The sequence below is a fragment of the Staurois parvus genome, unplaced genomic scaffold, assembly GCF_062004578.1.
Source record: "Staurois parvus isolate SC_StPar_1 unplaced genomic scaffold, SC_StPar_1.0 ptg000198l, whole genome shotgun sequence".
Lineage (NCBI taxonomy): Eukaryota > Metazoa > Chordata > Amphibia > Anura > Ranidae > Staurois > Staurois parvus.
In genome coordinates this window covers 6,441,502-6,464,345 of record NW_028317994.1, presented here as the reverse complement: position 1 = coordinate 6,464,345, position 22,844 = coordinate 6,441,502, and the positions used below count along the sequence as shown (strand labels likewise).

The window sequence follows — 22,844 nt, the reverse complement described above, 5'->3', positions numbered from 1 at the left end:
CCCGCATGAACCGCCCACTATCTCCCGGGCAGTGTGATGTGCACTGCATTACATTCAGGGAAGGCATCCAGGGTGTTTTAGACACTTGATATCTCAATAAAGAGAACCTGTAACCAAAAATCAACACAGAGGGGACTTGTCCCCTATGTGATCAAAAAAAAAAAAAAAAAAAAATTAGGAATTTTTTTTTTTTTAAATTGTAAAACATCAAAGTTAGAGCCAAGCACATAACATCCCCGCCCCCCCCCCCCATATATGCATGTACAAACGTAAAAGCACATGGCGGGGCGCCTACGCATAAAAACGATTGCGATAGACATTCGATCGATAACACCACGCACGCCAGAAAGAGCAATAATTCTAGCATGAGATCGCCTCCGTACACTATACTGATGACCTATGAAGGGCTTTAAAAAAAGTGTCGCCTATAGAAAATGAGAGGTACTGAAGTTTGTCACCATTTCACAGTTGCACGCAAATTTAAGGTTTGACATGTTAGAGATTTACTCGCTGCAACCTCATTTTTTATATTTTACAAAAAAAAAAAATAGGGTAATTTATTGCTTTTTTGTGCCCTAAAATTAACTTGTAGTTTTTTACTGAAATTTTGCGGCAATATGCAACATAAAAAAACTGGAACCACCAGTATTTTATTCTCTAGGGTGTCTGCTTTCAGAAAATATATGTTTGGGGATTTTGTGTAATCTTCAGGCCTGAAATGATTTTTTAAACGTGTGCAAAAAAAACAGCTGTCAGCGAAAGGGTTGAAGGATAAGCCCAACACTCCCCTTTCTTGAGGAGCAGCCAACAGGTGCTCATTACACTGCAAGGTCTTTTCCCCTTCCCTGCTAGTCCCCGGGTGCGGTGCTGGAGACAAGCAGAGAGGGGAGGAGGAGATAAACAGCGCAATGTTAAAAATTATTACACGTTTAAGTCACCATAAACCCCTTTTGTTTTCAAAAACCCCAGACTTTCCGAAAAGCACCTCAGATTTAAATACGGTTTAGGTTCAAATTTATTTATCAGGACAAGTAGATCACAAGGGACAAGTAGATTGGGGCAACTATTTAGTCTCTGGACAAGTAGGTTTTTTCTAAAATTTCCACACCCCTGCATCTTTGGAATAAAAGAAAATCAAGGCCTCAACACCACCTAAGAACCAGGAAAGGTTCCTTGTATGAAAGCACATCCAACTCCAAGACCCTGTGAGCCAAGGTAATAGCCACCAAAAAGACAACACTGCACATAAGCAGCAAGAGAATCTCTCAAGGGAGAAAACTGCAAAACAGACAAGTTCACATGAAGACAGAGTGGATTACACAGGAGGAACAATGAGTGACACCCTGAACAAAAGCTTTGGCAAGAAAATGATGTGCAACAGGTCTCTGAAAAGGCATAGGCATGATCTGTCCCTTGACTCAAAGCCAAAAACATCTCCAGACCAGACTGGAGAAAAGCAATAACATGCCCCAGGACACTGTTGAAGATGGAAGGTATGAATTTCACAGCAAGAAGCCTTCCAAGTACGACCATACATGTTCCTAGAAGTCGACCTAGCACTGAAATTCCAGTGTTTCAGGGCTCAGATTTGTCACACTGTCAAAGTCAGCCAGGAATCCTAAGCATTTCTTGAACCATCTCCGCAGACAAATCCCCAGCGAGAGGATCTGTGCATTTTTATATACATGGGAGCCATGTTTGTTTAGAGATCAGTTAGGTCCAGTAAGAAGCTCATCTTTTAGGGTGAACAAGCACTTTTTGATATATGAGCACGTAGCACTTTTCCTGGAGCACTTGGAAGGACTTTATTTCTGGATTATCCTTCATTGAGTGGTTTGCACCTTTATTTTTAATTGTTTATTATGAACTTATGACGATATATTATTGTATCACAGCATGTTAATATATTATATGCACTTTAGCACACATTGCACTTGTTTACTGTTTTTTTTGGACAATCATGTACAGATTGTGATATTATTGTTTGTTTAAATTTAAAGAATCCGCGTATTAATTAATTTCATCTGTACATTTTAGAATCCAGTATTAAGGATTTGTCAATGCAGAAATCTGGTTTCAGGTCACCCAAGCATGAGGGTATAAAATTATTTAGACATATTAATAGCAGAAACAATTCAAACAGCTAAGAAGCAAAAAAATATATACAGCAAACTTACGTTTCATGGGTTCCAAAAAAGAAAATAGGCATTTTATTTGAAGGAGGCTTAACTGCCCCATCAGGAAGTTCATCCACCTGTTAGAGCAATGTAAAAGTTTAAGGCCATGTCATTAACATAAAATAAATTACATTTAATGCACAATTCAGTAAGTACAATCTCACTGTAAAATAAATATTTGAACTGAAGAAAAATAGCCTTGTTTTAAATTAACCACTTGACCGGCGGAAGGTTTTATCCTCTAATTGACTAGGACATTTTTTTTTTTACTATTCAGCACCGTGCTACTTTTACTGGCAATTGTTTGGTCATGCAACTCTCTACCCAAATTAAATTTATATAAGTTGTTTCAGCTTACTTTTAGTGGCAATTGATCACCATTAAAGTCAAATGGCTTTGTGTGCCATTGACAAAGTGATTAGCTACACCCGAATGAGTTTACAAGTCATTTTTAGGAGGGGGTAATTGTTTTTGAATTTTTTTTCCCTGACATGGTGTTCTTTCACTTGGATGTTATAAGTTCCCTTGAGTAAATACAATAAATTCCCTGGATCAGGACATCACTCCAAACTGGATGAAAGAACCAGGAGGAAACTGGTCAGAGAGACTACCAAGAGGCCTACAGCAACTCTGAAGCAGTTGGTCATTGTATGCATGTGACATCAAAAAATCTCCACAGATATAGCTTGTATGGGAGCAGGGATGGACTGACCATTGCGGCACTCGGGCACTGCCCGAGGGCCTGGGGTCAGTAGGGGGCCCCATGAGATGCCCCTGGTACCTCTAATAGGCTGTTTTGGGTGTGGTTTGAGTGTGGGCGAAGACACAGGGGCCCCATGATCCCCTATTGCCCGAGGGCCCAATGAGTTGCCAGTCCGCCCTGTATGGGTGGGTTGCAAGAAAAAATCCACTCCTCAAGAAATTCCACATGCTGTCACAACTGAGCTTTGCCAAAATGCACCTTGAATATTCTGAGGCCACATGGAAAAAGGTGTTCTGGTCAGATGAGACTAAAATTGAACACGAACACTAAATGTTATGTCTGGCGGAAATACAACAGCTCACCATCCAAATATCACCATTCCTACAGTAAATCATGGAGGTGGCAATATCCTGTTATGGAGGTATTTCTCTGCAGCAGGGACTGGAACACTTGCTAGGATAGAAGGAAAAATGGATGGGGAAAAATACCACCAAATTCTTGAGAAAAATCTGCTGTCCTCTGCCAGAAAGTAGTCAACTGGAAGAAGGCTTACCTTCCAACATGACAATGACCCAAAGCACATGGCAAAAATGACCACACCGTGGTTGGAGGAAAAGGTGAATGTCCTTGCATGGCTTAGTCAGAGCCCAGACCTAAACCCCACTGAAAATCTGTGGAATGATTTGAAGACTGCAGTCCAAAAACAGTCACCATCAAATTGAACTGAACTTCAGCAGTTCTGCAGAAAAGAGTGGGCATATATTACAAAGTCTAGACGTGCAAAGTTAGTAGAGACATATTCCAACAGACTAAGGCTGTAATTAAAGCAAAATAGTGGTTCAAAGGTGGTGATCCTTTTTCCAACTTGGTGATTCTGTTTTTGAATCCCCCCCCACCCGACATGTTGGTGTTGTATCACTTGGATCTTATAAGTTAAACTGAGTAAATACAGCTGGATAAAACAAAAAACACAACTGTCTTCATTTCAGGCTGCAAAGCAACAAAATGTGGTTATTTTAAAAAAGGGGGGCCATTCTTTTCTATACCCAATGTATATAACACTTACACAATAGCTGTGTGGGGAAACTGTGCCTAACACTTTTGCAAGTCCAAATAGACTATATTTAAAGCCACTCCTTTGTCCAAGTTTTTGTTTACTTCCGCAAAAGATTATTTTGACAACTTTGGCCTTTTATGAATCCATGCTGTCTACTGCTTAAATTACTTTTTTTTTAGCAAAACACTTCTGTCCTCTTTTAACCTCTTGCCCTCTAGAGGATTTACCCCCCTTTCAGACCAGGCCATTTTTTGCGTTACGGCGCTGCGTTACTTTAACGGACAATTGCGCAGTCCCGCAACGCTGAACCCAAATGAAATTTACATTTTTTTTCCCCACAAATTGAATTTTTTTTCGGTGGCATTTGATCGCCTAAGCATTTTTTATGCCATTAAAAACAAAACAAAACAAAAAAAAAAAAAAAAAAAAAACCACACAACACACACACACCACTGACTATACTAATGGCACTGGGCAGGAACGGGTTAACACGAGGGGCAAAGGGTTAACTGTGTGCGGTTTTACTATGTGCTACCGGCTTCACTGTAAGCATACTGCTTTGCGGTGTGCACGAGCTGACAAGGGGGAGAAATGTTTTGTTTATTAACAGTTCTCCACGTCGGAGAATCTCGGCAATCACCGGGCGCCGGTAAGAAATCACTGGCAGGGGCCCGGTAATTGACAGCCGCGACCACGAATGGTGGAGCAGGTAGGGCGAACGCCCCCTAGAAGGAAATGCAAAATCACGTACATATACACACACTTGATTTTGCATACCCGTGCCGCCCTATAGCAGTATTTCTGCTATAGGGCAGTTGGGAAGCGGTTAAATCAAACTCTCAAGTAACTTTTCAACCATAGAAATTAAACTAATTTTTCTGTAGTTACTTGGTAAACACTTGATTTTATTAGGTACAACTTGCTAGTACCGGGTTGGACCCCCTTTTGCCTTCAGAACTGCCGTAATTCTTCGTGGCATAGCTTTAACAAGGTGTTGGAAACATTCCTCAGATTTTGGTCCATATTGACATGAGTTACTATTATCGATCATTCTTATTCTCCTCTGACCATTTGTCCACACAACTGCCGCTCACAGGATGTTTTCTCTTTTTTGAACCATTCTCTGTAAACCCTACAGACATTTGTGCTAGAGAATCCCAGCAGATCAGCAGTTTTTTAAATTTTCAAACCAGCCCATCTGACACCAACAACCATGAGACGGTCAAAGTCACTTAAATCCCCTTTTTTCCCCCATTCTGATGCTTGGTTTAAACTTCAAGTCTTCACCACATCTAGAAGCCTAAATGTATTGAGGTACTACCATGTGCTTGGCTGATTAGCAATTTGTATTACCAAACCATTGAACAGGTGTACCTAATAAAGTGGCCGGTGAGTGTATATACAGAGATGGACAAAAATATGGAAACACGTATTGCAGGTGTGAAAGGGACATTGTGCTTCGCATTGACAGCGGAAGCGATGTAACATTCTTTTGCTTCCGCTGTTGAGACACCTAGTTAAGAAGTGGGAAGCCTCACCTTTGTCATTCCCTGCGTGCGCTGCTAGTAATTCGGCATCATGTCAGAGCTTACCGAGTTATCACATAGGGGACTATTGGTCTCCAATGTGATAGCAATAAAATCATAAGTGACAGGTCCACTTTGTCGGGGGGGGGGGGGGGGGGGGGGGGGGGCAGTGTGTGCAAGGTGGGGACAGGAGTGTGTGCAAGGAGGGGGCAGGAGAGGAGCAATGTATATAGTGAGGGAGCAGTGTATACAGACAAGCTCCCTCACTGGCCACCACTAAATGCCAATGCCGGCTTTTAAAAGCAATTACCAGCTTTAGTTTTGTTCTTCGCTATAGCCCCCGAGAAGGAGCCGTCATTTGCTCCGCTGCTTAAGTAAACAAAGCGGTGGGATCACTAGGTTATGTCACTGGGTGACTGTGCCCCTTTGTTTACTTTAGTGGCGGGGTGAATGACCTCTCCTCAGAGCTATAGGGAAGGAAAAAAAGAAGCCAGCAATTGCATTGAAAAATCAGCAATGACATTTAGTGGCTGCAAGTGAGGATGTGTATACACCGCTCATTGTCTGCTTCCTTTGACATTAGTGGAAATGACAAAAACAATCCTTCTCACCTATAATGTATGTAGGTTCAGAGGAGAGAGAGACAGCCTGCTCTCCCAGAGCTAGCCCCTTAAAATGTGCTGTCACCAAAAGGCAGTTGACCATATTAGGCAACGATTTTGTTCTTTTACCTAGTGTTTCCATAAGTTTGTCCAACCCCTATCTATACTGGCCTTGCACCAAACTAGTAAAACCAAGCCAGTCAGTAAAGACACAAAATTAGAAACAATGGTTTTAAAATACCACAGCTCTTGAGTACACAGGGGTGTAAGCCATCTGGTCCAGGTGCTTTATCCACCTTTTATTTTGTCTAAATTATTTATTTATTTCTGGTACTTCTATAGCGCTGTCAATTTACGCAGAGCTTTACACACATATATATATATTGAACATTCACATCAGTCCCTAACCCTCAAGGGGTGTACAATCTAAAGGTCCCTAACTCACATTCATACATACACATATTAGGGCCAATTTAGACAGGAGCCAATTCACCTACCAGCATGTCTTTGGAGTGTGGGAGGAATATCAAATTTTGAGCCACTATCAGTGTCAATAACATCCCCATTAGGGACTTCAGCATCTCCATTTTCCTTTGTATACACAGAGCTGAAAGGCATTTAATAAATTTGTCTTCTCTTTGAACTCAGTCACCAACTCTAAACTATCTTGTAAAGGGCCTACATGAGCAGACCAAAACTTTATCACTCGAAAACTGAAAGAATATCTCCCCAAGTTGAAAGAGCAAGAAGAAAAAAAAACAAAAAAAAAAAACAAAAAAAAACCTGCCAAAAGTTAACCAGCTTTCAGTTTCACTTTAGGGGGCCCAGGTTTATGTGGCCATGACACCCAAAGACAAATTATTTTTAAGCAGTTCTTAAAGCAGAACGTCGGGCAAAAACTTCTTTCAATGTCCCGGTTGCCAATATCCTACCTTCACTGAATATGTCATCCATCTTCTGAAATAGCCTATTCACTTTCAAAATTAAAACCATTCATTCTCTTTGGTTTCCTGTTTGTAAGACCGGTGGCTGCTATGCCTCCTATTCCTCCAGCCACTGGTCTTGGCACATCCTTTCTGTAGTTTTTTTTCCAGGAAGCAGTGATGTAATTCAGCCCCACTTGCTGTGGTGGGCAGACTGAGCCTCTCAGATAGACATTTTCAACATTTACAGTTAGGTCCATATATAATCTGGACACAGGCACAATTGTTGTAATTTTGGTTCTATATGGCACCAGGATAAATCTAAATGAAACAATCCAAATGAATTTGAAGTGCAGGCTTTCAGCTTTAATTCTAGTGGTTGAACATAAATATCAAGTACAAATTTTAGGAACTGCAACCATTTTTTATACACAGTCTCTCCATTTTCATTGGCTCAAATGTAATTGGACAAATATATGAATATAATCATAAATTAAATGTTCATGTTTAATATTTTGTTGAGAATCCTTTACTGGCAATGACTGCCTGAAGTCTGGAACCCATGGACATTACCAAAGACTGGGTTTCCGCCTTTCTGGTGCTTTGCCAGGCTCTAACTGCAGCTATCTTCAATTGTTCTTGGTTTGTGAGTCTTTCTGCCTTTAGTTTTGCCTTCAGCAAGTGAAATGCATGCTCAATTGGGTTGAGATCAGGTGATTGACTCAGCCATTGCAGAATATTCCACTTCTTTTCCTTCAAAAGCTCCTGGGTTGCTTTTGCAGTGTGTTTTCGGTCATTGTCCATCTGTACTGTGAACCGCCGTCCAATCAACTTTGCTGTATTTGGCTGAATCTGGGCTGACTGTATATCTCTAAACACAGCAGAATTCACACAGCTGCTTCTGTCACATCAAACACCAATGACCCAGTGCCACTGGAAGCCATGAATGCTCATGTCATCACACTGCATCCACTGTGCTTTACAGATGACGTTGTGTGCTTTGGATCATGAGCTGTTCCAAGCCTTCTCCACGCTTTCTTCCTGTCATTCTGGTACAGGTTAATCTTGGTTCCATCCGTCCAAAGAATGCTTTTACAGAACTGGTCTGGCTTTAGATTTTGTTTGGCAAAAATCTAATCTGGCTTTTCTATTCTTCAGGCTAATTAATGGATTGCACCTTGTGGTGAACCCTCTATTTGCTCTTGTGAAGTCTTCTCTTGATTGTAGACTTTGGCAATAATACGTCCACTTCCTGGAGAGTGTCCTTCACTTGTCTGCATGTTGTGAATGGGTTTTTCTTTACCATAGAGAGGATCCTGCAATCATCCAACACTGTTGTCTTCCGTGGACGTCCATGCCTTTTTATGTTGCAGAGTTCACCAGTGTGTTTTTCTTTCCTCAGAATGTACCAAACTGTTGATTTTGCCACTTCTAATGTTGCTGCTCTTTGCTGGATGTTTTTAGTTATTGAAGCCTTACAATGGCCTGTTTCACTTTCATGGACAGCTTCTTTGAATGCATGACATAAGTTCATAGCAATAGATTCCAAATGCAAATACCACACTTAAAATCAACTCCAGACCTTTTACCTGCTTTATTGATAAAGAAAGAATGAAGGAGTAGCCCACACCTGGCCATGAAACAGCTTTTGATTCAATTGTCAAATTACTTTTGGTCCCTTGAAGAAGGGGGGATGGCTAATCTTAAGAGCTGTAATTCCTAAACCCTTCCAATTTGAATGTACATACCCTCATATTAAAGCCAAGAGAGTGCACATTCAAGCCATACCCATTATATAACTATAGCTTGAATGTTTTGGTAAATGTCTGGGGAAAAAAAAAAATATATTAAAAAAACTGTGCCTATGTCCAAAATATATATGGACCTAACTGTATAGGCCTAGTGTACCCACCCACATTCACTACAATTCCCTGTAGTTGATGGGAAATGCAATTTCCTTTTATTGCTGTTTCACCTTGGAAGAGCAGATACTCTTATCTTTTGAATTACAGAGATGAGGCCATAAAAATGCAATTAAACTTTTCTCCTAAATAGTAAGGATTATCACATTTTTATTAACGTTTAGTGCTTTGTGTAGGGGGTTAAACTATGAATTGGTGATTTTTTTTTGCCTATCCTGGAGTTCTTCAAGAGTGAAAAGTAAAATAAAAGCTACAGTATATTATCAATTCCAAATACATTCATCAAAGCATCCAACTTACCCTTGCAGGCCAGTGAGGGTAACCTTTCATCTTGGCAAAGATTAGGTCCCCAGGCTTGAAATCTCTTGTCATTTTGTCTTCGCATAAAGCAGAAATAAGAGATAAAGTAAAGTTACAAAATAGTGAAATCATTTAAGAGACAAAAATTGTTTACACCTTTTTGTTTATCTATACAGGTGAGAATGATGACCAACACAAATTCAAGCCACAAGACACCAGGGATGAGGTGTGTGTTTATTTTTTAATTATTAGACAGTTATTTTTAGTGCAAAATATTTGAACATTGAGTCAGGTGGCAAAAAAAACTAAAGTTTTTTTTGGTGAATTGAAAAGTCTATGCACTTATGGTGTTCTCCATTACAACAAAGCTTAACCACTTGACTTCCTGAGGATTTACCCCTCTTCCTGACCAGGCCATTTTTTTTTGCGATATGGCGCTGCGTTACTTTGACAGTTGCATGGTCATGCAACGCTGCACCCAAATAAAATTTACACCCCCCCCACAAATAGAGCTTTCTTTCGGTGGTATTTGATTGCCTCTGAATTTTTTGCACCATAAAACCAAAAACAATTTTGAGAAAATCAAAATACAATATTTGACTAATTTGCTATTAAACATGTCCAGTAAAAAAAAAAAAGTTTAAAAAAAAATCAAATTTCGGCATAAATTTAAGCTAAAATGTATTCTGCTACATGTCTCTGCTAAAACAAAAATCCCAATACATGTAAATTAATTGGTTTACGTGAAAGTTATAGTGTTTACGACTGGCGGTATATATACTGTAATTTTTTAACTAATGATGGTAGCGATCAGCGACTTATAGCTGGACTGCTGTGGGTTTTCGGGCAGCTGACTACCACTGACATCCCCAGAGAAACCAATACAGTTATCAGTGCTAATAAAAAGCACTGACACTGTACTAATGGCATGTGGGGTGATCAAAGAGTTAACTGTGTGCACTTTACACTGTATGCACACTGTTTTGTATGGCTCTGCTATGCAGACCGATACAAAGCAGTGTGCAGGACCTGACAGGGGAGAGATCTGTTTATACACAGGTCTGTCACCTGTAGGTAATACTCAGCGATCACCGGATGCTGGCCAGGAATCACCAGCAGGGATCCTGTCACTGACAGCAGAGGCCGCGCGCACCCCCTACATACATGCACACACACAGCTATTAAGCAGTCTGACGACTCCCAGTGCCAATGACAGATCCAGCATGAGCTCCAAGCCAGCTCAGCAGGATGGCCCTGGGAGACATACTCGCCCCCATCAGAATTTCCGCTCGCCATTGGCAAGCAGGACAGTGGAAATTTCAAGCCCTGCCTTAACGCATCCTCTGCATTACGAACAAAAACATCCTAGTAATTGTATTGCCCCCTCTCCTTCCTAAATATTTAGCCGAGTCATATCTCAATCCAGTGCTGTGCCCATCTGCAGCACTGCTGGCCTGTAATCCTCTCAACAGCTGCCCCCATAGTGAGCCCACAGCTGTGCCCACATAGCAGGCAGCATTCTACGGGGGCACAAAAAGGAAGAGTAAAGAGCATTGGTGTTTGATTGAGGGCGCTCTGTGCAATGGTAATGGCAGATAAGTATAACAGGTTTAAGCCAGAATTAAACATGGTAGACAGGTGATGAAATTTATCAGATGTCAAGAGCATGCATAACTGGGTGAACTGTAAATGAAAAGTACCTTTTTAGACTGCTCGCACATTTATCCACAGATACATAAGAAACAATACTGACGGAGGTCTTGTCAGTTTTTTCTACTGCTATTCTAAACACTGGCCACAAAAACTATCAATTTAGAGAATATATGCACATTGTACAATTATGCTATTGGATAAAAGGGAGACTTATAGGGCTGAAACTAAATGACAATCGATTATGAAAAGAGTGGACGGCACGGTAAGAGGCATGGTGAGTTTTTGGAAGTTATCAGTGGTACTATGATTTTCACTGTAACAGGTGTAAAAAAAAAAAAAAAATTCAAAATTGAATTACAAAATAAAAATTTGGGTCAGTATCTGATCACCGCCACACCAATCATATTACGGTGCTGTACTGCACTGTAGTGACAGCATGAAGAAAAGAAAAAAAGGGTTTTATTTAATTGCTTAAAAAATACAAAATTCCAAAAATTCACCCCCCCAAAAAAAAAAAATATTTACAAATTCCAAAAATTCGCCATGCCTCTTAATACTTCAGACATGACTCCTTTTTGGAAAGTAGACAATCGGGGGTTTTGTACTGTCCTAGCATTTTAAGGGCCTCAAGAAATGAGATAGGCCATCAGTACTGATCAAGTTTCAAAATAAATATATACACACACAATTTTTTATTGGATGTTTTACAACATAAAAATGCTGTGTTTTTTTCTCTCAAATATTTGTATAATAAAAAACCAAGGTGTGATCAAAACGCCACCAAAAAAGTATTTGTGAGGAGGGGGAGGAGGATGAGAAGAAGCCATAGAGTGGAGGCCATCTTTCCTTCAATTATCTCTATGCCGGGATCGTTCGGTGGTTTCTCAGGTAAGGCTGGAGAACCACAGAGTGGTGGCGGGGGCAGATAGCGGCAGCGGCAGGTGGGCAGCAGCAAGGGGTGGGATTATTTTTGGCACCTGTATCTGTGCTTATTTTCATATGGCCAAAGACCGATAGAGGTGTTTTCGGCTAAAACGTTTGGGCCACCAAAATTTCAGTGGATCCCTACTTCAAAAAAAAAAAAGAAAAAAAAAAGTATTTTCTGAAAGGCATGAGACTTTTGAAAAATTTTTTGCTACAAGAAAATGAAATTTTGTTACACAGAATGGTCAATCAGTGGAGCCTTTGAGAAATCCGGACAGTGACGTCATCACACTGGGTAGAGCTTAGACACCAGTTTGGAAAGTCAAATATGCTAATAGCCTGTGACATGCCTCTATGAACTTTTGAACACGTGTAATTTAAATTATTTTTTCTTAATGGGAATAAACTAGCGGTGTGCACTATTTGATGTTTTTCTGCTTCCCTTTAATATACAGTGCTCAGCATAAGTACACCCATTTTGAAAAGTAAAATTTTAATCAATAGCTCACTGAACACAAGAACAATTTTCAAAGTTTTGACAGAAAGTCAGTTGTTCAGAAAGTCAGTTGTGTCTTGCAGGAAACTAGCAGTATTCTTGACTAACGGTTTTAAAAAATTTTCTACAAAGCCTGAGATTTGTTCGGTGAGTGTTATGATGGGTCTTCCTGGGTTTCCTGGACATAAAGAAGATGACCTCTGCACACCTGTAGGACACCATTTCGCACAACCAGGCCACATTATGGAAGACCTCAATGTTTTAGTTCTTAAAGGAAATTTCAAATCCATCCAGGAAAGAAAAACTTTTGAACTAAGAACGATAATTCTATTTGACACAAGAGATAACGGCCTTAATTTGGACATTGGACATGGGATTCCTCAGTCAATATCCAACATATTTATGACTCCCTCTGAGTGCTGTCCCCCCCCCCCCCCCCCCCCCCTAGTCATTGCTTTGCTGTTCTTATCTCTAGGCTAACCTTAGGCTTGTGTTTCTGCTATTTTTTTTTTCTCCTCTCAATCCCCACATATCTTCTAACATTCTGCTTAAACTTTGTAACAGTACTGCTTGGACCTTGAAGAAGGGGACACTCCCTGAAAGCTTGTCCTCAGAATTGTATGTTAGTGCAAATAAAAAAAGTATCGCGGACAGCACTGAATTGTTTCTGTCGCAAGTGCACTAATACGGCTACAATCACCTCAAGCAAAGTTTTGACAAAACTGAGTGTTATAGAACATTTGTTTAGCTCAACTAGGGCGTGGCCTACTCGATGTGGACGTTAGAGAGCCTTGCTGTTCTGTGCTGTATGGGAGAGATCTGCGGTGAGCGTTAACTGTATCTCAACCCTTTTTTGCGATTGAAGCTGGTGTCTGTTGGACACCTTGTTTGTGAGTTTCCTTATACCTTTTTTATTAAAGAGATAAATGAAAAAAAATGTATTGCACCATTATGTTCTCTTTTTTGTCCCTGAGTGTACTGCATGCTCTCATGGAGGTATGAGAAAGAGTGGAGAAGTTCATCATAAGAGCTTGGGCTGCAAAGTTGTTTGTGATCATCATCATCTGGAAGTATCTGAAACATCACCATATCTATTTGGACATCGGGTTCATTGCTCCCAGAGCACAAGCGCTGTTGCTGGTTTATAATCTGACCAGCCATTAGCTCTGGTGAGTTCATTTAATCTCCTTTGGTGGTGGATTTTTCACAATTGGTTCAAGTCACTGAAGATATATATATATATATATATATATATATATATATATATATATATATATATATATATATATATATATATATATATATATATATATATTTTTTTTTTTTTGGACACTAATTTATGTTTGGACACTATAATTATTTATTTAAAACACTGTTTTTTGGATGATGATATACACCTTTGTATAAGTTTATTAGCGCATACCTTTTAATTAGAACATTCCAAATGAACCTTGGATTACTATATTGTCTATGTTGCCAGGTTCGTATAAGGAAATTAAAGAAGTTTTGTATGATACTTTATTACAGCCGCTCATTCTGTGATCGCCAAGCACTGGCGTCAGACCAAGGCTCCATTTTTAGCTGAATGGACTTGTGAGGTTGACTAGATTGTAAATATGGAACAGATGATTGCATGGGAGGATAAATCCAACTCATTCAAGCTTATGAGGACAGTGTGGTCTCATTTCAGATTTTCATCGGGCTTTGCTTCTTTTATTTCAGCTTAGATCAACAGTCCTCTTGCTAATCGAACTCCTCCCCCCTCCCCTTTTTTTTCTCTATTCTCTTTTTATCTCTTTCTTTTCTGTTTCCTACTTCTATTTTACTCCTATCCAATAACTGCTTCATTAATTTGGTATCAAATACTTGACAGGGCGATTTGATAATCCACATGCTTCCCAGATGTTATGTTATCTTTCTTCATTGAATTAGATACAATAGCCTAATTTTCCCAAGGTTCTGGTCAATCGCATGACAGATGGTTTACAAACCATTTTCCTCTTCTAATGCTCTATATTATATTATACTGTGTTTATCATTTGAGGTTATGTTTCTGGCACAGTTACTCACTTGCTTTATATAAATGCTACGTATTCCTGTACTACTTGCAAATACTTCATACTTAAATGATTAAACATAAAATTTACCTTTGCTCCCACTTGTGCAACTCGTCATACGACTTTGGACAAGTCGTACCCCATGTTTTTCAATGGCAACCATTCAAATATGTACAACTTAAAGTTGCAGCGGCTTTAAAGTAGATCATGCACTACTTTGCTACAAGTTTCATTCAACTTGAGTGCCATAGATTGCAATGTAAATCCTCAAAAGTCAAATAAAATTTGTACCTGCAAGTAATACATGCAACAATTGTCCATTGTCATTAATGAAAGCCAAAGTCTATCCAAGTTGCATCAAAGTTGTTCAAGTGCGAATGGGAGCTTAACGTGGAGCTCGTGTCCTAGAAGACTGAGGGGAGGTGGTAATCGCAGTGAAAGTGGGAGTGGGTACCTGTCAAAATTGGGTACCCGCACCCCAAAAGGTGCCAATTCCTCATGGGGAGCAGTGGACCAATACTTAAAGAGGCACTTACCCTTTTGGGTGGAGCTCCACTTTAAATGTTACACTAAGATTTCATGCTGCACATGGATCTTTGGTGCCAGACACTCTCCTCACCACTAATTTGATTTAAGGCCTAACTCCAGGTTTTAGTGAAGTTTAAATTGTTTGTACCAAGCTTTACTTCACTAAAAGATGTAGTGGCTGTGTGCAGTGCAGGAATGTGGAAATTTAAAAAAATACTCGTCCAGGGACTAAATGGGTGTTCTAAACTACTTGCCCCGCATGACAATGTACTTTGTCCAGATAAAAAAAATAAATACATTTGAACCAAAACTGTATTTAAATCGTAAGTGATATTAGGAATGTCTGGGGCTTTTAAAAACAAAAAGGGGCTTTATGGCGATTTAAACGTTTAATATTTTTAACATTGCACAGTATATCTCCTCCTCCCCTCCCTGCCTCTCTCCAGCACTGCACACGGTGACTAGCAAGGAGGGGAGAGACCTTGCAGTGTAATTAGCACTGATTGGCTTCTGTACAGGAAAGGGTGGGTCAGGGCTCATCCTTTATCCCTTTAGCTGCCAGCCGTTTTTGCATATTTGCAAAAGTTTAAAAAATCATTTTAGGCCTGAAGATTACATAAAACCCCCAAACATAATATATTTTCAGAAAGCAGAGACCCTAGAGAATAAAATAGTAGTAGTTCCAATTTTTTCACTGTGTGGAAGCAATTGGGCAGCAGTGTTGCGCCTGAATGCTTCCACCTGACAGGCGAACCCTGCCCGACGCCCAGAACTACATGTTACGGCTGTCGGGAGATAGGAATCGAACATCCCTGGTGGTGTATTAAAGTAAAACTAAAGGCAAAACTTTTTGTATAGTTTTGGATAGAGCGGAGAACGATTAGGACACCTGTCAGTTTCTATTGCGGTCTGTGGCCCCATTTGGGAAATTCACCATTGTTCTGTTTACCATCTTCATTGAAAGTAAAAGAAAATCCTAAATTTTGGGTTGTCCCCAGAAAAGTAATAGAGGGGAAATCTCCATGGGGACACTAGTTCTGGTGACCTAGGGGTCCCCAAGGAAGTCCCTTAAATTGCAGGGATTTTCTCTCACTTTCTGTCTGGCTATGGGACAAGAAGTGAAATCTTTGCAACAGGACACAGATGGCGAAAAAAAATTAAAAAATTTAACAGGGATTACAACTCTCCTTTGCTCTATCTAAAATGAAAAAAGGTTTTGCCTATAGCTCCAATTTAAAGTGGCTGCAAACCCTTACATATACCCAGTGACGTGACTGACCTCAGGTGATACAGATAAAGCAAATCTCCCTACACAACCTGTGTAGCTGCAGTCTTCTCTACAGCCATTTAAAGTGCAGAATTTATACAGCTTGTCAGAGTTCAGGAAAAAAAAACAAAAACACAAACAGGGGGCACACTCCCCCTGCACACAGGAACAGAGCTGAGGCTGTTAATCTGCTGGAGGTTGCTCCCCTGTCACCATTTTTCTCCTGGTGTCAGAAAAACTTGTCAGAAGTGATTATTGCTAATAGCAGAGGAAGGAAACAGCAAACAAAAATGACACTTTGTGCACATTATAAAGAGATATGCTTTGTTTACATTTCATATCTGAGGTTTACAACCACTTTAAAAGAAAAGTGTGGGATGTTACACCCCACAATTATACTTACCTTGGTGGATGTTGCATCTGTCCCCCATTGGCTCCAAGTGCAAGAACTCAGCGATCACATGACTGGTGATCGCCGAGTTCTTACAGCCACTCTGAACAGAGCAGTGACCATCAGTTACAGCTGTCTGCTCTGCCTTCGCAGTGCTCACTGGAGTGCTGGGCAGTGGAGGGAGCAGCTGGCTCAGGCTCTCAGCGCCTCGCTGAGAGGCTGAGCTAGCTGCCACTCCAGACTCTGGGGTGGATCCTGACTTTGAAGTCAGGATCTTTCCCCAGCCTGAACCGGCTAAGTGACTTCAGCCGACAGACTTCAGCCTGATGTCAGCTGAAACCAGGCCACAGGAATGCAGACTCCAACTGCACTCCTGTGATCCACAGAAGTAACGCCAAGAGCTTCTCTAACTGTATTGTAGCCTCAGCTACATACAGTGCTGTGTTGCAGCATAGGAATGAGGACCCGCTTTAACCACGTGCCCTCCAGATTTATCCCCCTTCCCAACCAGGCCATTTTTTGCAATACGGTGCTGCATTATTTTGACAATTGCACGGTCATGCAACACTGCACCCAAATGAAATGCCCCCCCCCCACAAATAGAGCTTTCTTTTGGTTGCATTTAATCACCTCTGTTTATTTTTTGCACTATTTAACCATTTCAATACCGTGCAATTTTACACCTTCCTGCCCAGGCCAGTTTTCAGGTTTCAGCACTCTCACACTTTGAATGACAATTGCGCGGTCATACAACACTGTACCCAAACTAAAATTTGATCATTTTCTTCACACAACTAGAGCTTTCTTTTGGTGGTATTTAATCACCGCTGGGGTTTTTATTTTTTGCTAAATTAGCAAAAAAAGACCAAAAATTTTGAAAAAAAAAACACATTTTTCTTTGTTTCTGTTATAAAAGTTTACAAATAAATAATTGTTCTTCATAAATTTAGGCCGAGATGTATTCTGCTACATGTCTTTGGTGAAAACCCAAATTAGGATGTATTTTTTAGTTTGTAGGAAAGTTATAGAGTTCACAAACTATGGTATAGATCTGAATATTGATCAATCCTGAAGTACTGACAGCCAATCTAATATCTTGAGGTCCAAGAATGTCAGAACAGTACAGATATCCCCCAAATGACCCCTTTTTGCAGAGTAGACAGTCCGACGTACTTCATAAGAGGCATGGCGAGTTTTTTGAAGTTGTATTTTTTTGTCATAATTTTTCGGAAAATGAAAAAATTAAAAAAATTATTTTCACTATTTTTTTTTTTTACATACTGTCACCAGTGCAGTACAGCGTCTTCATATAACTGGCATGGCGGTGAACAGCGACACTGACTGGTGACAGTATGAAAAAAAAATATATATATATATTTTTTTTATTATATTTAATTTTTTATTACATTTTTTTTTTTTTTTAAAGATTTTTTTTCATATTTTACTATGACCAAAATAGTACAATGTTACCATAGTAACACTGTACTACTTTGGGGAAGTGATCTGTATTTTTTTTTTTTTTTTTTTACACAATTTGCTTATAGCAAAGAATTACTTTGCTATAAGCAAGCATTTACCTGAATGAAATCGATTCATTCAGCTTTTTTTTTTTTTTTTGTGCTTAGCTGTGATTTGGTCACAGCTAATCACATGACATGTGCATGTGATTAGCTGTGACCATTCACAGCTAGGCACTAGTATACAATGGATGGCATCATGAATGAAGCCATCCATTGTATACAACTGTCATGTGACCTGCTGTGATTGGTCACAGCAGGTCACATGGTACCGGCAACGGGAGCCGGTACTCGGATCTGTCATCGGCCGTGTCCGAGGTGCACGGCCGGTGACAGATCGCACTGCTGCGCCGCTCTGCAACCGCGCAAACCGCGCATGTGCGGGAGCACGCCAAATGGCGTGCACCCGGAAGAATGCAGCGCTTTTCAAGCTGCCAAACGGCCATTGGCCGGGCGGCTAATGGTTAAAAAGAATAAAAGAAAAAAGGAAAATCCCAATACGTGTAAATTACCTGGTTTACGTGAAAGTTATAGCGTTTACAAATGGCAGTATAGATACTGGAATTTTTGATACTAGTAATGGCAGCAATCAGCGACTTATAGCAAGGCTGCAGGCATTCTGACACGGGGGGACTGTCACTGACACCTCCAGTGACACCAATACAGTGATCAGTGCTAATAAAAACCACTGATGCTGTACTAATGACACTGAGAAGGAAGGAGTTAACATCTGGGTCGACCAAACGGTGCTGCGCGTGTTGTTTACGGTGTATGCACATTGCTCTGCTATGCAGAGCAACACAAAGCATTGTACTGGAGCTGACAGAGGAGAGATCTGCATTGTTTACATACAGGTCTCTTCCCCGTCGGTGATACATGGCGATCACCAGCCAGGACCCAGTGATCAACAAGTGAGGCCACCAATTGCGGCACGGGTAAGGCTCACACGCACCCCTACCCAGAAATGCAAAATCACGTACAGTTAAGGAAATAAGTATTTGGTCCCCTACTGATTTTGAATGTTTGCCCACTCACAAAAACAATTTGTCTAAAAATCGAAAGGTAGGTGTATTGTAACACACAATAGCAACAAAAATGTTAAAAGAAATGCATGTATAACAAATTATGCATGGATTTGCATGTTCATGAAGGAAATAAGTATTTGATCCCCGTCACGAAACATGACTTAGTACTTGGTGGGAAATCCCTTGTTGGCAATCACAGAGGTGAGACATTTCCTGTAGTTGGCCACCAGGTTTGCACACATCTCAGGAGGGATTTTGGCCCACTCCTCTTGGCAGATCCTCTCCAAATCATTAAAGTTTGGTGGCTGACGTTTGGCAACTACAACTTTCAGCTCCCTCCACAGATTTTCAATCAGATTTGTGCTTCTTCTTGAGTCACTCCTTTGTTGCCTTGGCAGTGTGTTTTGGGTCATTGTCATGCTGGAACACCCATCCACGACCCATTTTCAATGCCCTGGCTGAGGGAAGAAGATTCTCACCCAAGATTTGAAGGTACATTGCTCGGTCCATCATCCCTTTCATTGGGTGCAATTTTCATATCCCCTTAGCAGAAAAACCCCCCAAAGCAGAAGGTTTCCACCACCATGTTCGACAGTTGGGATGGTATTCTTGGGGTCATAGGCAGCATTCCTCCTCCTCCAAACACGGCGAGTTGAGTTGATGCCAAAGAGCTTGATTTTGGTCTCATCTGACCACAACACTTTCAACCAGTCCTCCTCTGCATCATTCAGATGTTCAGTGGCAAACTTCAGACGGGCCTGGACATGTGCTTTCTTGAGCAGAGGGACCTTGCGGGCACTGCAGGATTTCAATCCTTTTCGGCGTAGTGTGTTACCAATTGTTTTCTTGGTGACTGCGGTCCCAGCTGCCTGGAGATAATTGACAAGATCCTCACGTGTAGTTCTGGGATGATTCCTCACTGTTCTCATGATCACTGACACTCCACGATATGAGATCTTGCATGCTGCACCAGACCTAGGGAGACTGACAGTTGTTTTGTGTTTCTTCCATTTGTGAATGATTGCACCAACTGTTGTCACCTTCTCACCAAGCTGCTTGGTGATAGTTTGGTAGCCCAGTCCAGCCTTGTGTAGGTCTACAATCTTGTCCCTGACATCCTTGGACAGCTCTTTGGTCTTTGCCATGGTGGAGAGTTTGGAATCTGATTGTTTGATTGCTCCTGTGGACAGGTGTCTTTTATACAGGTAACAAGATTAGCAGCACTCCCTTTAAGAGACTGCTTATAATCTCAACTTGTTACCTGTATGAAAGACACCTGGTAGCCACAAATCCTGCTGACTGATAGGGGATCAAATACTTACTTCCCCCATGAACATGCAAATCAGTGCATAATTTGTTAGACATGCATTTCTTTTGAATTTTTTGCTATTCTGTCTCTCAGTGTTACAATACACCTACCATTCGATTTTTAGACTTCTCATTTCTTTGTGAGTGGGCAAACATTCAAAATCAGCAGGGGATCATATACTTATTTCCTTCACTGTATACATACATGATTTTGTACTCCTCTTCCTCCCTGTAGCAGCATTACTGCTATAGGGTGGCAGGAAAGCTGTTAAAGCGGTATTAAACCCAAAACCAAACATGTAATATATTGCAGCTTACCAATCAGATGTGGTGGCTGCATTTGTTTTGTTTTTTTAGGTTGCTTCCCACCTTGTGATCTGGCCATTAGCACCTCCTCTGAGTGCTCCCACTCTGGATGAAGGAGCACAGCTCTTAACAGATTTAAATACACTAACAAACTGAAGCTAAACTAAAGCTTTTAAAAGCAGTTGCAGCAAGATTTTTTTTCCCTTGTAGGATAATGGTTTTAAATAAAATGAATACATCTGCTCATTGGAAGTACCCTTGTCAGTTGTAAATGGTTTGTCTCATCCCTGTGATACATCTGCAAGAGAGCTTGTATTTTTTTTTTTTAAAGACTTACTAGCTGGATCAGCTGGTGAAAACAGAAGAAGGCTCCACCCAAAAGGGGAAGTTCCGCTTTAAGCCTTTGTCCCCTGCTCCCCATTAAGGATTGGCACCTTTGGGGAGTGGGGAGGGAAACACGTACCTGAAATTGACAGGTACCCACTTCCCACTTAGATTGCCTAGGCCAGGGGGTAGACAACCTGAGACTCTTCAGCTGTTGCAGGACAAGTTCCATCATACCTCTGCAAGTCATAGCTGTAACTGTCAGTTGTAATGCCTCATGGGAAATGTAGTTCCACAACAGCTAGAGAGCCAAAGGTTGCCTAGGCGATCGGAAGTTGTCCTCCCCCTCCCCGTAGTCTTCTAGGGCGCGTGACAGGTCCCAGAAGACTACAGGACCATTCAGGAAGCACAACGCTACTCGCGCATGCGCAGTGGGTACCCGGCTCTGAAGCCGCAAGCTGTCACAGCAGGGTGCCCACTCTAAAGATGCCGACGCCTAGAACACCAGACAGCTGGTGGTTGTTTATTAAAAATCAGAAGCTAGTTTTTGTAGCTGCTTTTTTCACAGTGTAACGAACTCTGCTTTAAGGTTTGGCATGTTGGGTATCCATTTACTCGGTGCAACCTCGTCTTTTAAATTTTTCAAACAATTTGGGTAATTTATTGCGTTTGTTTACCGTAAAATCCACTTTAGTATGTCTGTTACTGAAACGTTGCACTTCCTTGACCTTTGCGGTAATATCGTAACATTCAAAATCGTAACTACCACGATTTTATTCTCTAGAGTATCTGCTTTCAGAAAATATCTGTTTGGGGGTTCCGTGTAATCTTCAATCCTAAAACGATTTTTTAAACTTGAGCGAAGACAGCTCTGGCAGCAAAAGGGTTAAGTTGATGTGCATGTGATTCTTTCATGGAAAGTGAAAATGAAGCATGACAACCCACTGGCCAGGTTATGCCCTCTCATATCTGAGGTCTTACTTTACAGAGCATAGGCTGAAGGGAAACAAACGGCACACTAGACACGGAACTGTTCTACTCGCCGTTAGGAGCCTTCCAGGCAGGTCTGCAATGTTTAAAAGCCTCCCACTCCCCCTTCTCTCACACACAGAAACATGGAGCGAGGAGGCTGCAGAGAGGCGGTGCGTGTTCACACAACACCAGCACACACACCACTCAGGCTTCTCCCCCCGAGCGATGCTCAGTCCATTCCCCTCACACGACCAGTAAAATGAAACGCAGAATCCGCACCGAACGGGGACGTGCTTGTCACATTTATTACCAGACTAGTGCAGCTGTGTGGAGAAAACATGATGCGTAGGAGGCTCGCTAGCCTGTACGATGTTGTGTCAGCCCAGTCTGCATGCATGGCACACCTTCCACAGTCCCGGAGCATGTATAACACAAGAATCTTACCTGCTCGCCTTATTACTGCAGCCTAGACGAAGCACACAGCCTACTGCTTCCTCTCCCGCCAGCAGCCAGCCAAGCTCCCCCCTCTACGAATCCCTCACAAACTGGACGGGCGGAGCTACGGTGGAGTTGTTGAGAGGCGGGAAATGACGTCAGCTGAGGGGTGTAGGCGGGAAGCTCAGCTGGGGATGAGGCGATGGAGAACCCGAGATAATTCAGGGTTCTAGTAAATTATACACTGCTAAAAAAAATTAAAAGAACACTTTTAAAACACATCAGATCTAAATGGGGAAAAATATTATGCTGGCTATCTAAACTGATATGGACTGGGTAATGTGTTAGGAACATAAGGATGCCCCATCGTTTGATGGAAATTAAAATTATCAACCTACAGAGAACTGAATTCAAAGACACCTTGAAAATCA

General features: G+C 41.1%; 1 protein-coding gene across 1 annotated transcript in view; it reads right to left on the bottom strand.

Moving 5' to 3' along the window:
- PSIP1 (PC4 and SRSF1 interacting protein 1) overlaps window positions 1-22,560 on the bottom strand; it is a 115,577-nt gene extending 93,017 nt beyond the window's left edge. Inside the window, exons 1-3 of the mRNA XM_089678075.1 lie at window positions 22,423-22,560; window positions 9,211-9,287; window positions 2,178-2,254 (exon numbers count right to left, since the gene is read on the bottom strand). Of these exons, the coding sequence (XP_089534201.1) occupies window positions 2,178-2,254; window positions 9,211-9,282 (149 nt within the window). The 5' untranslated portion in view covers window positions 9,283-9,287; window positions 22,423-22,560. The remainder of the gene's footprint in view (window positions 1-2,177; window positions 2,255-9,210; window positions 9,288-22,422) is intronic.
- Between the last annotated feature and the right edge of the window lie 284 nt (window positions 22,561-22,844).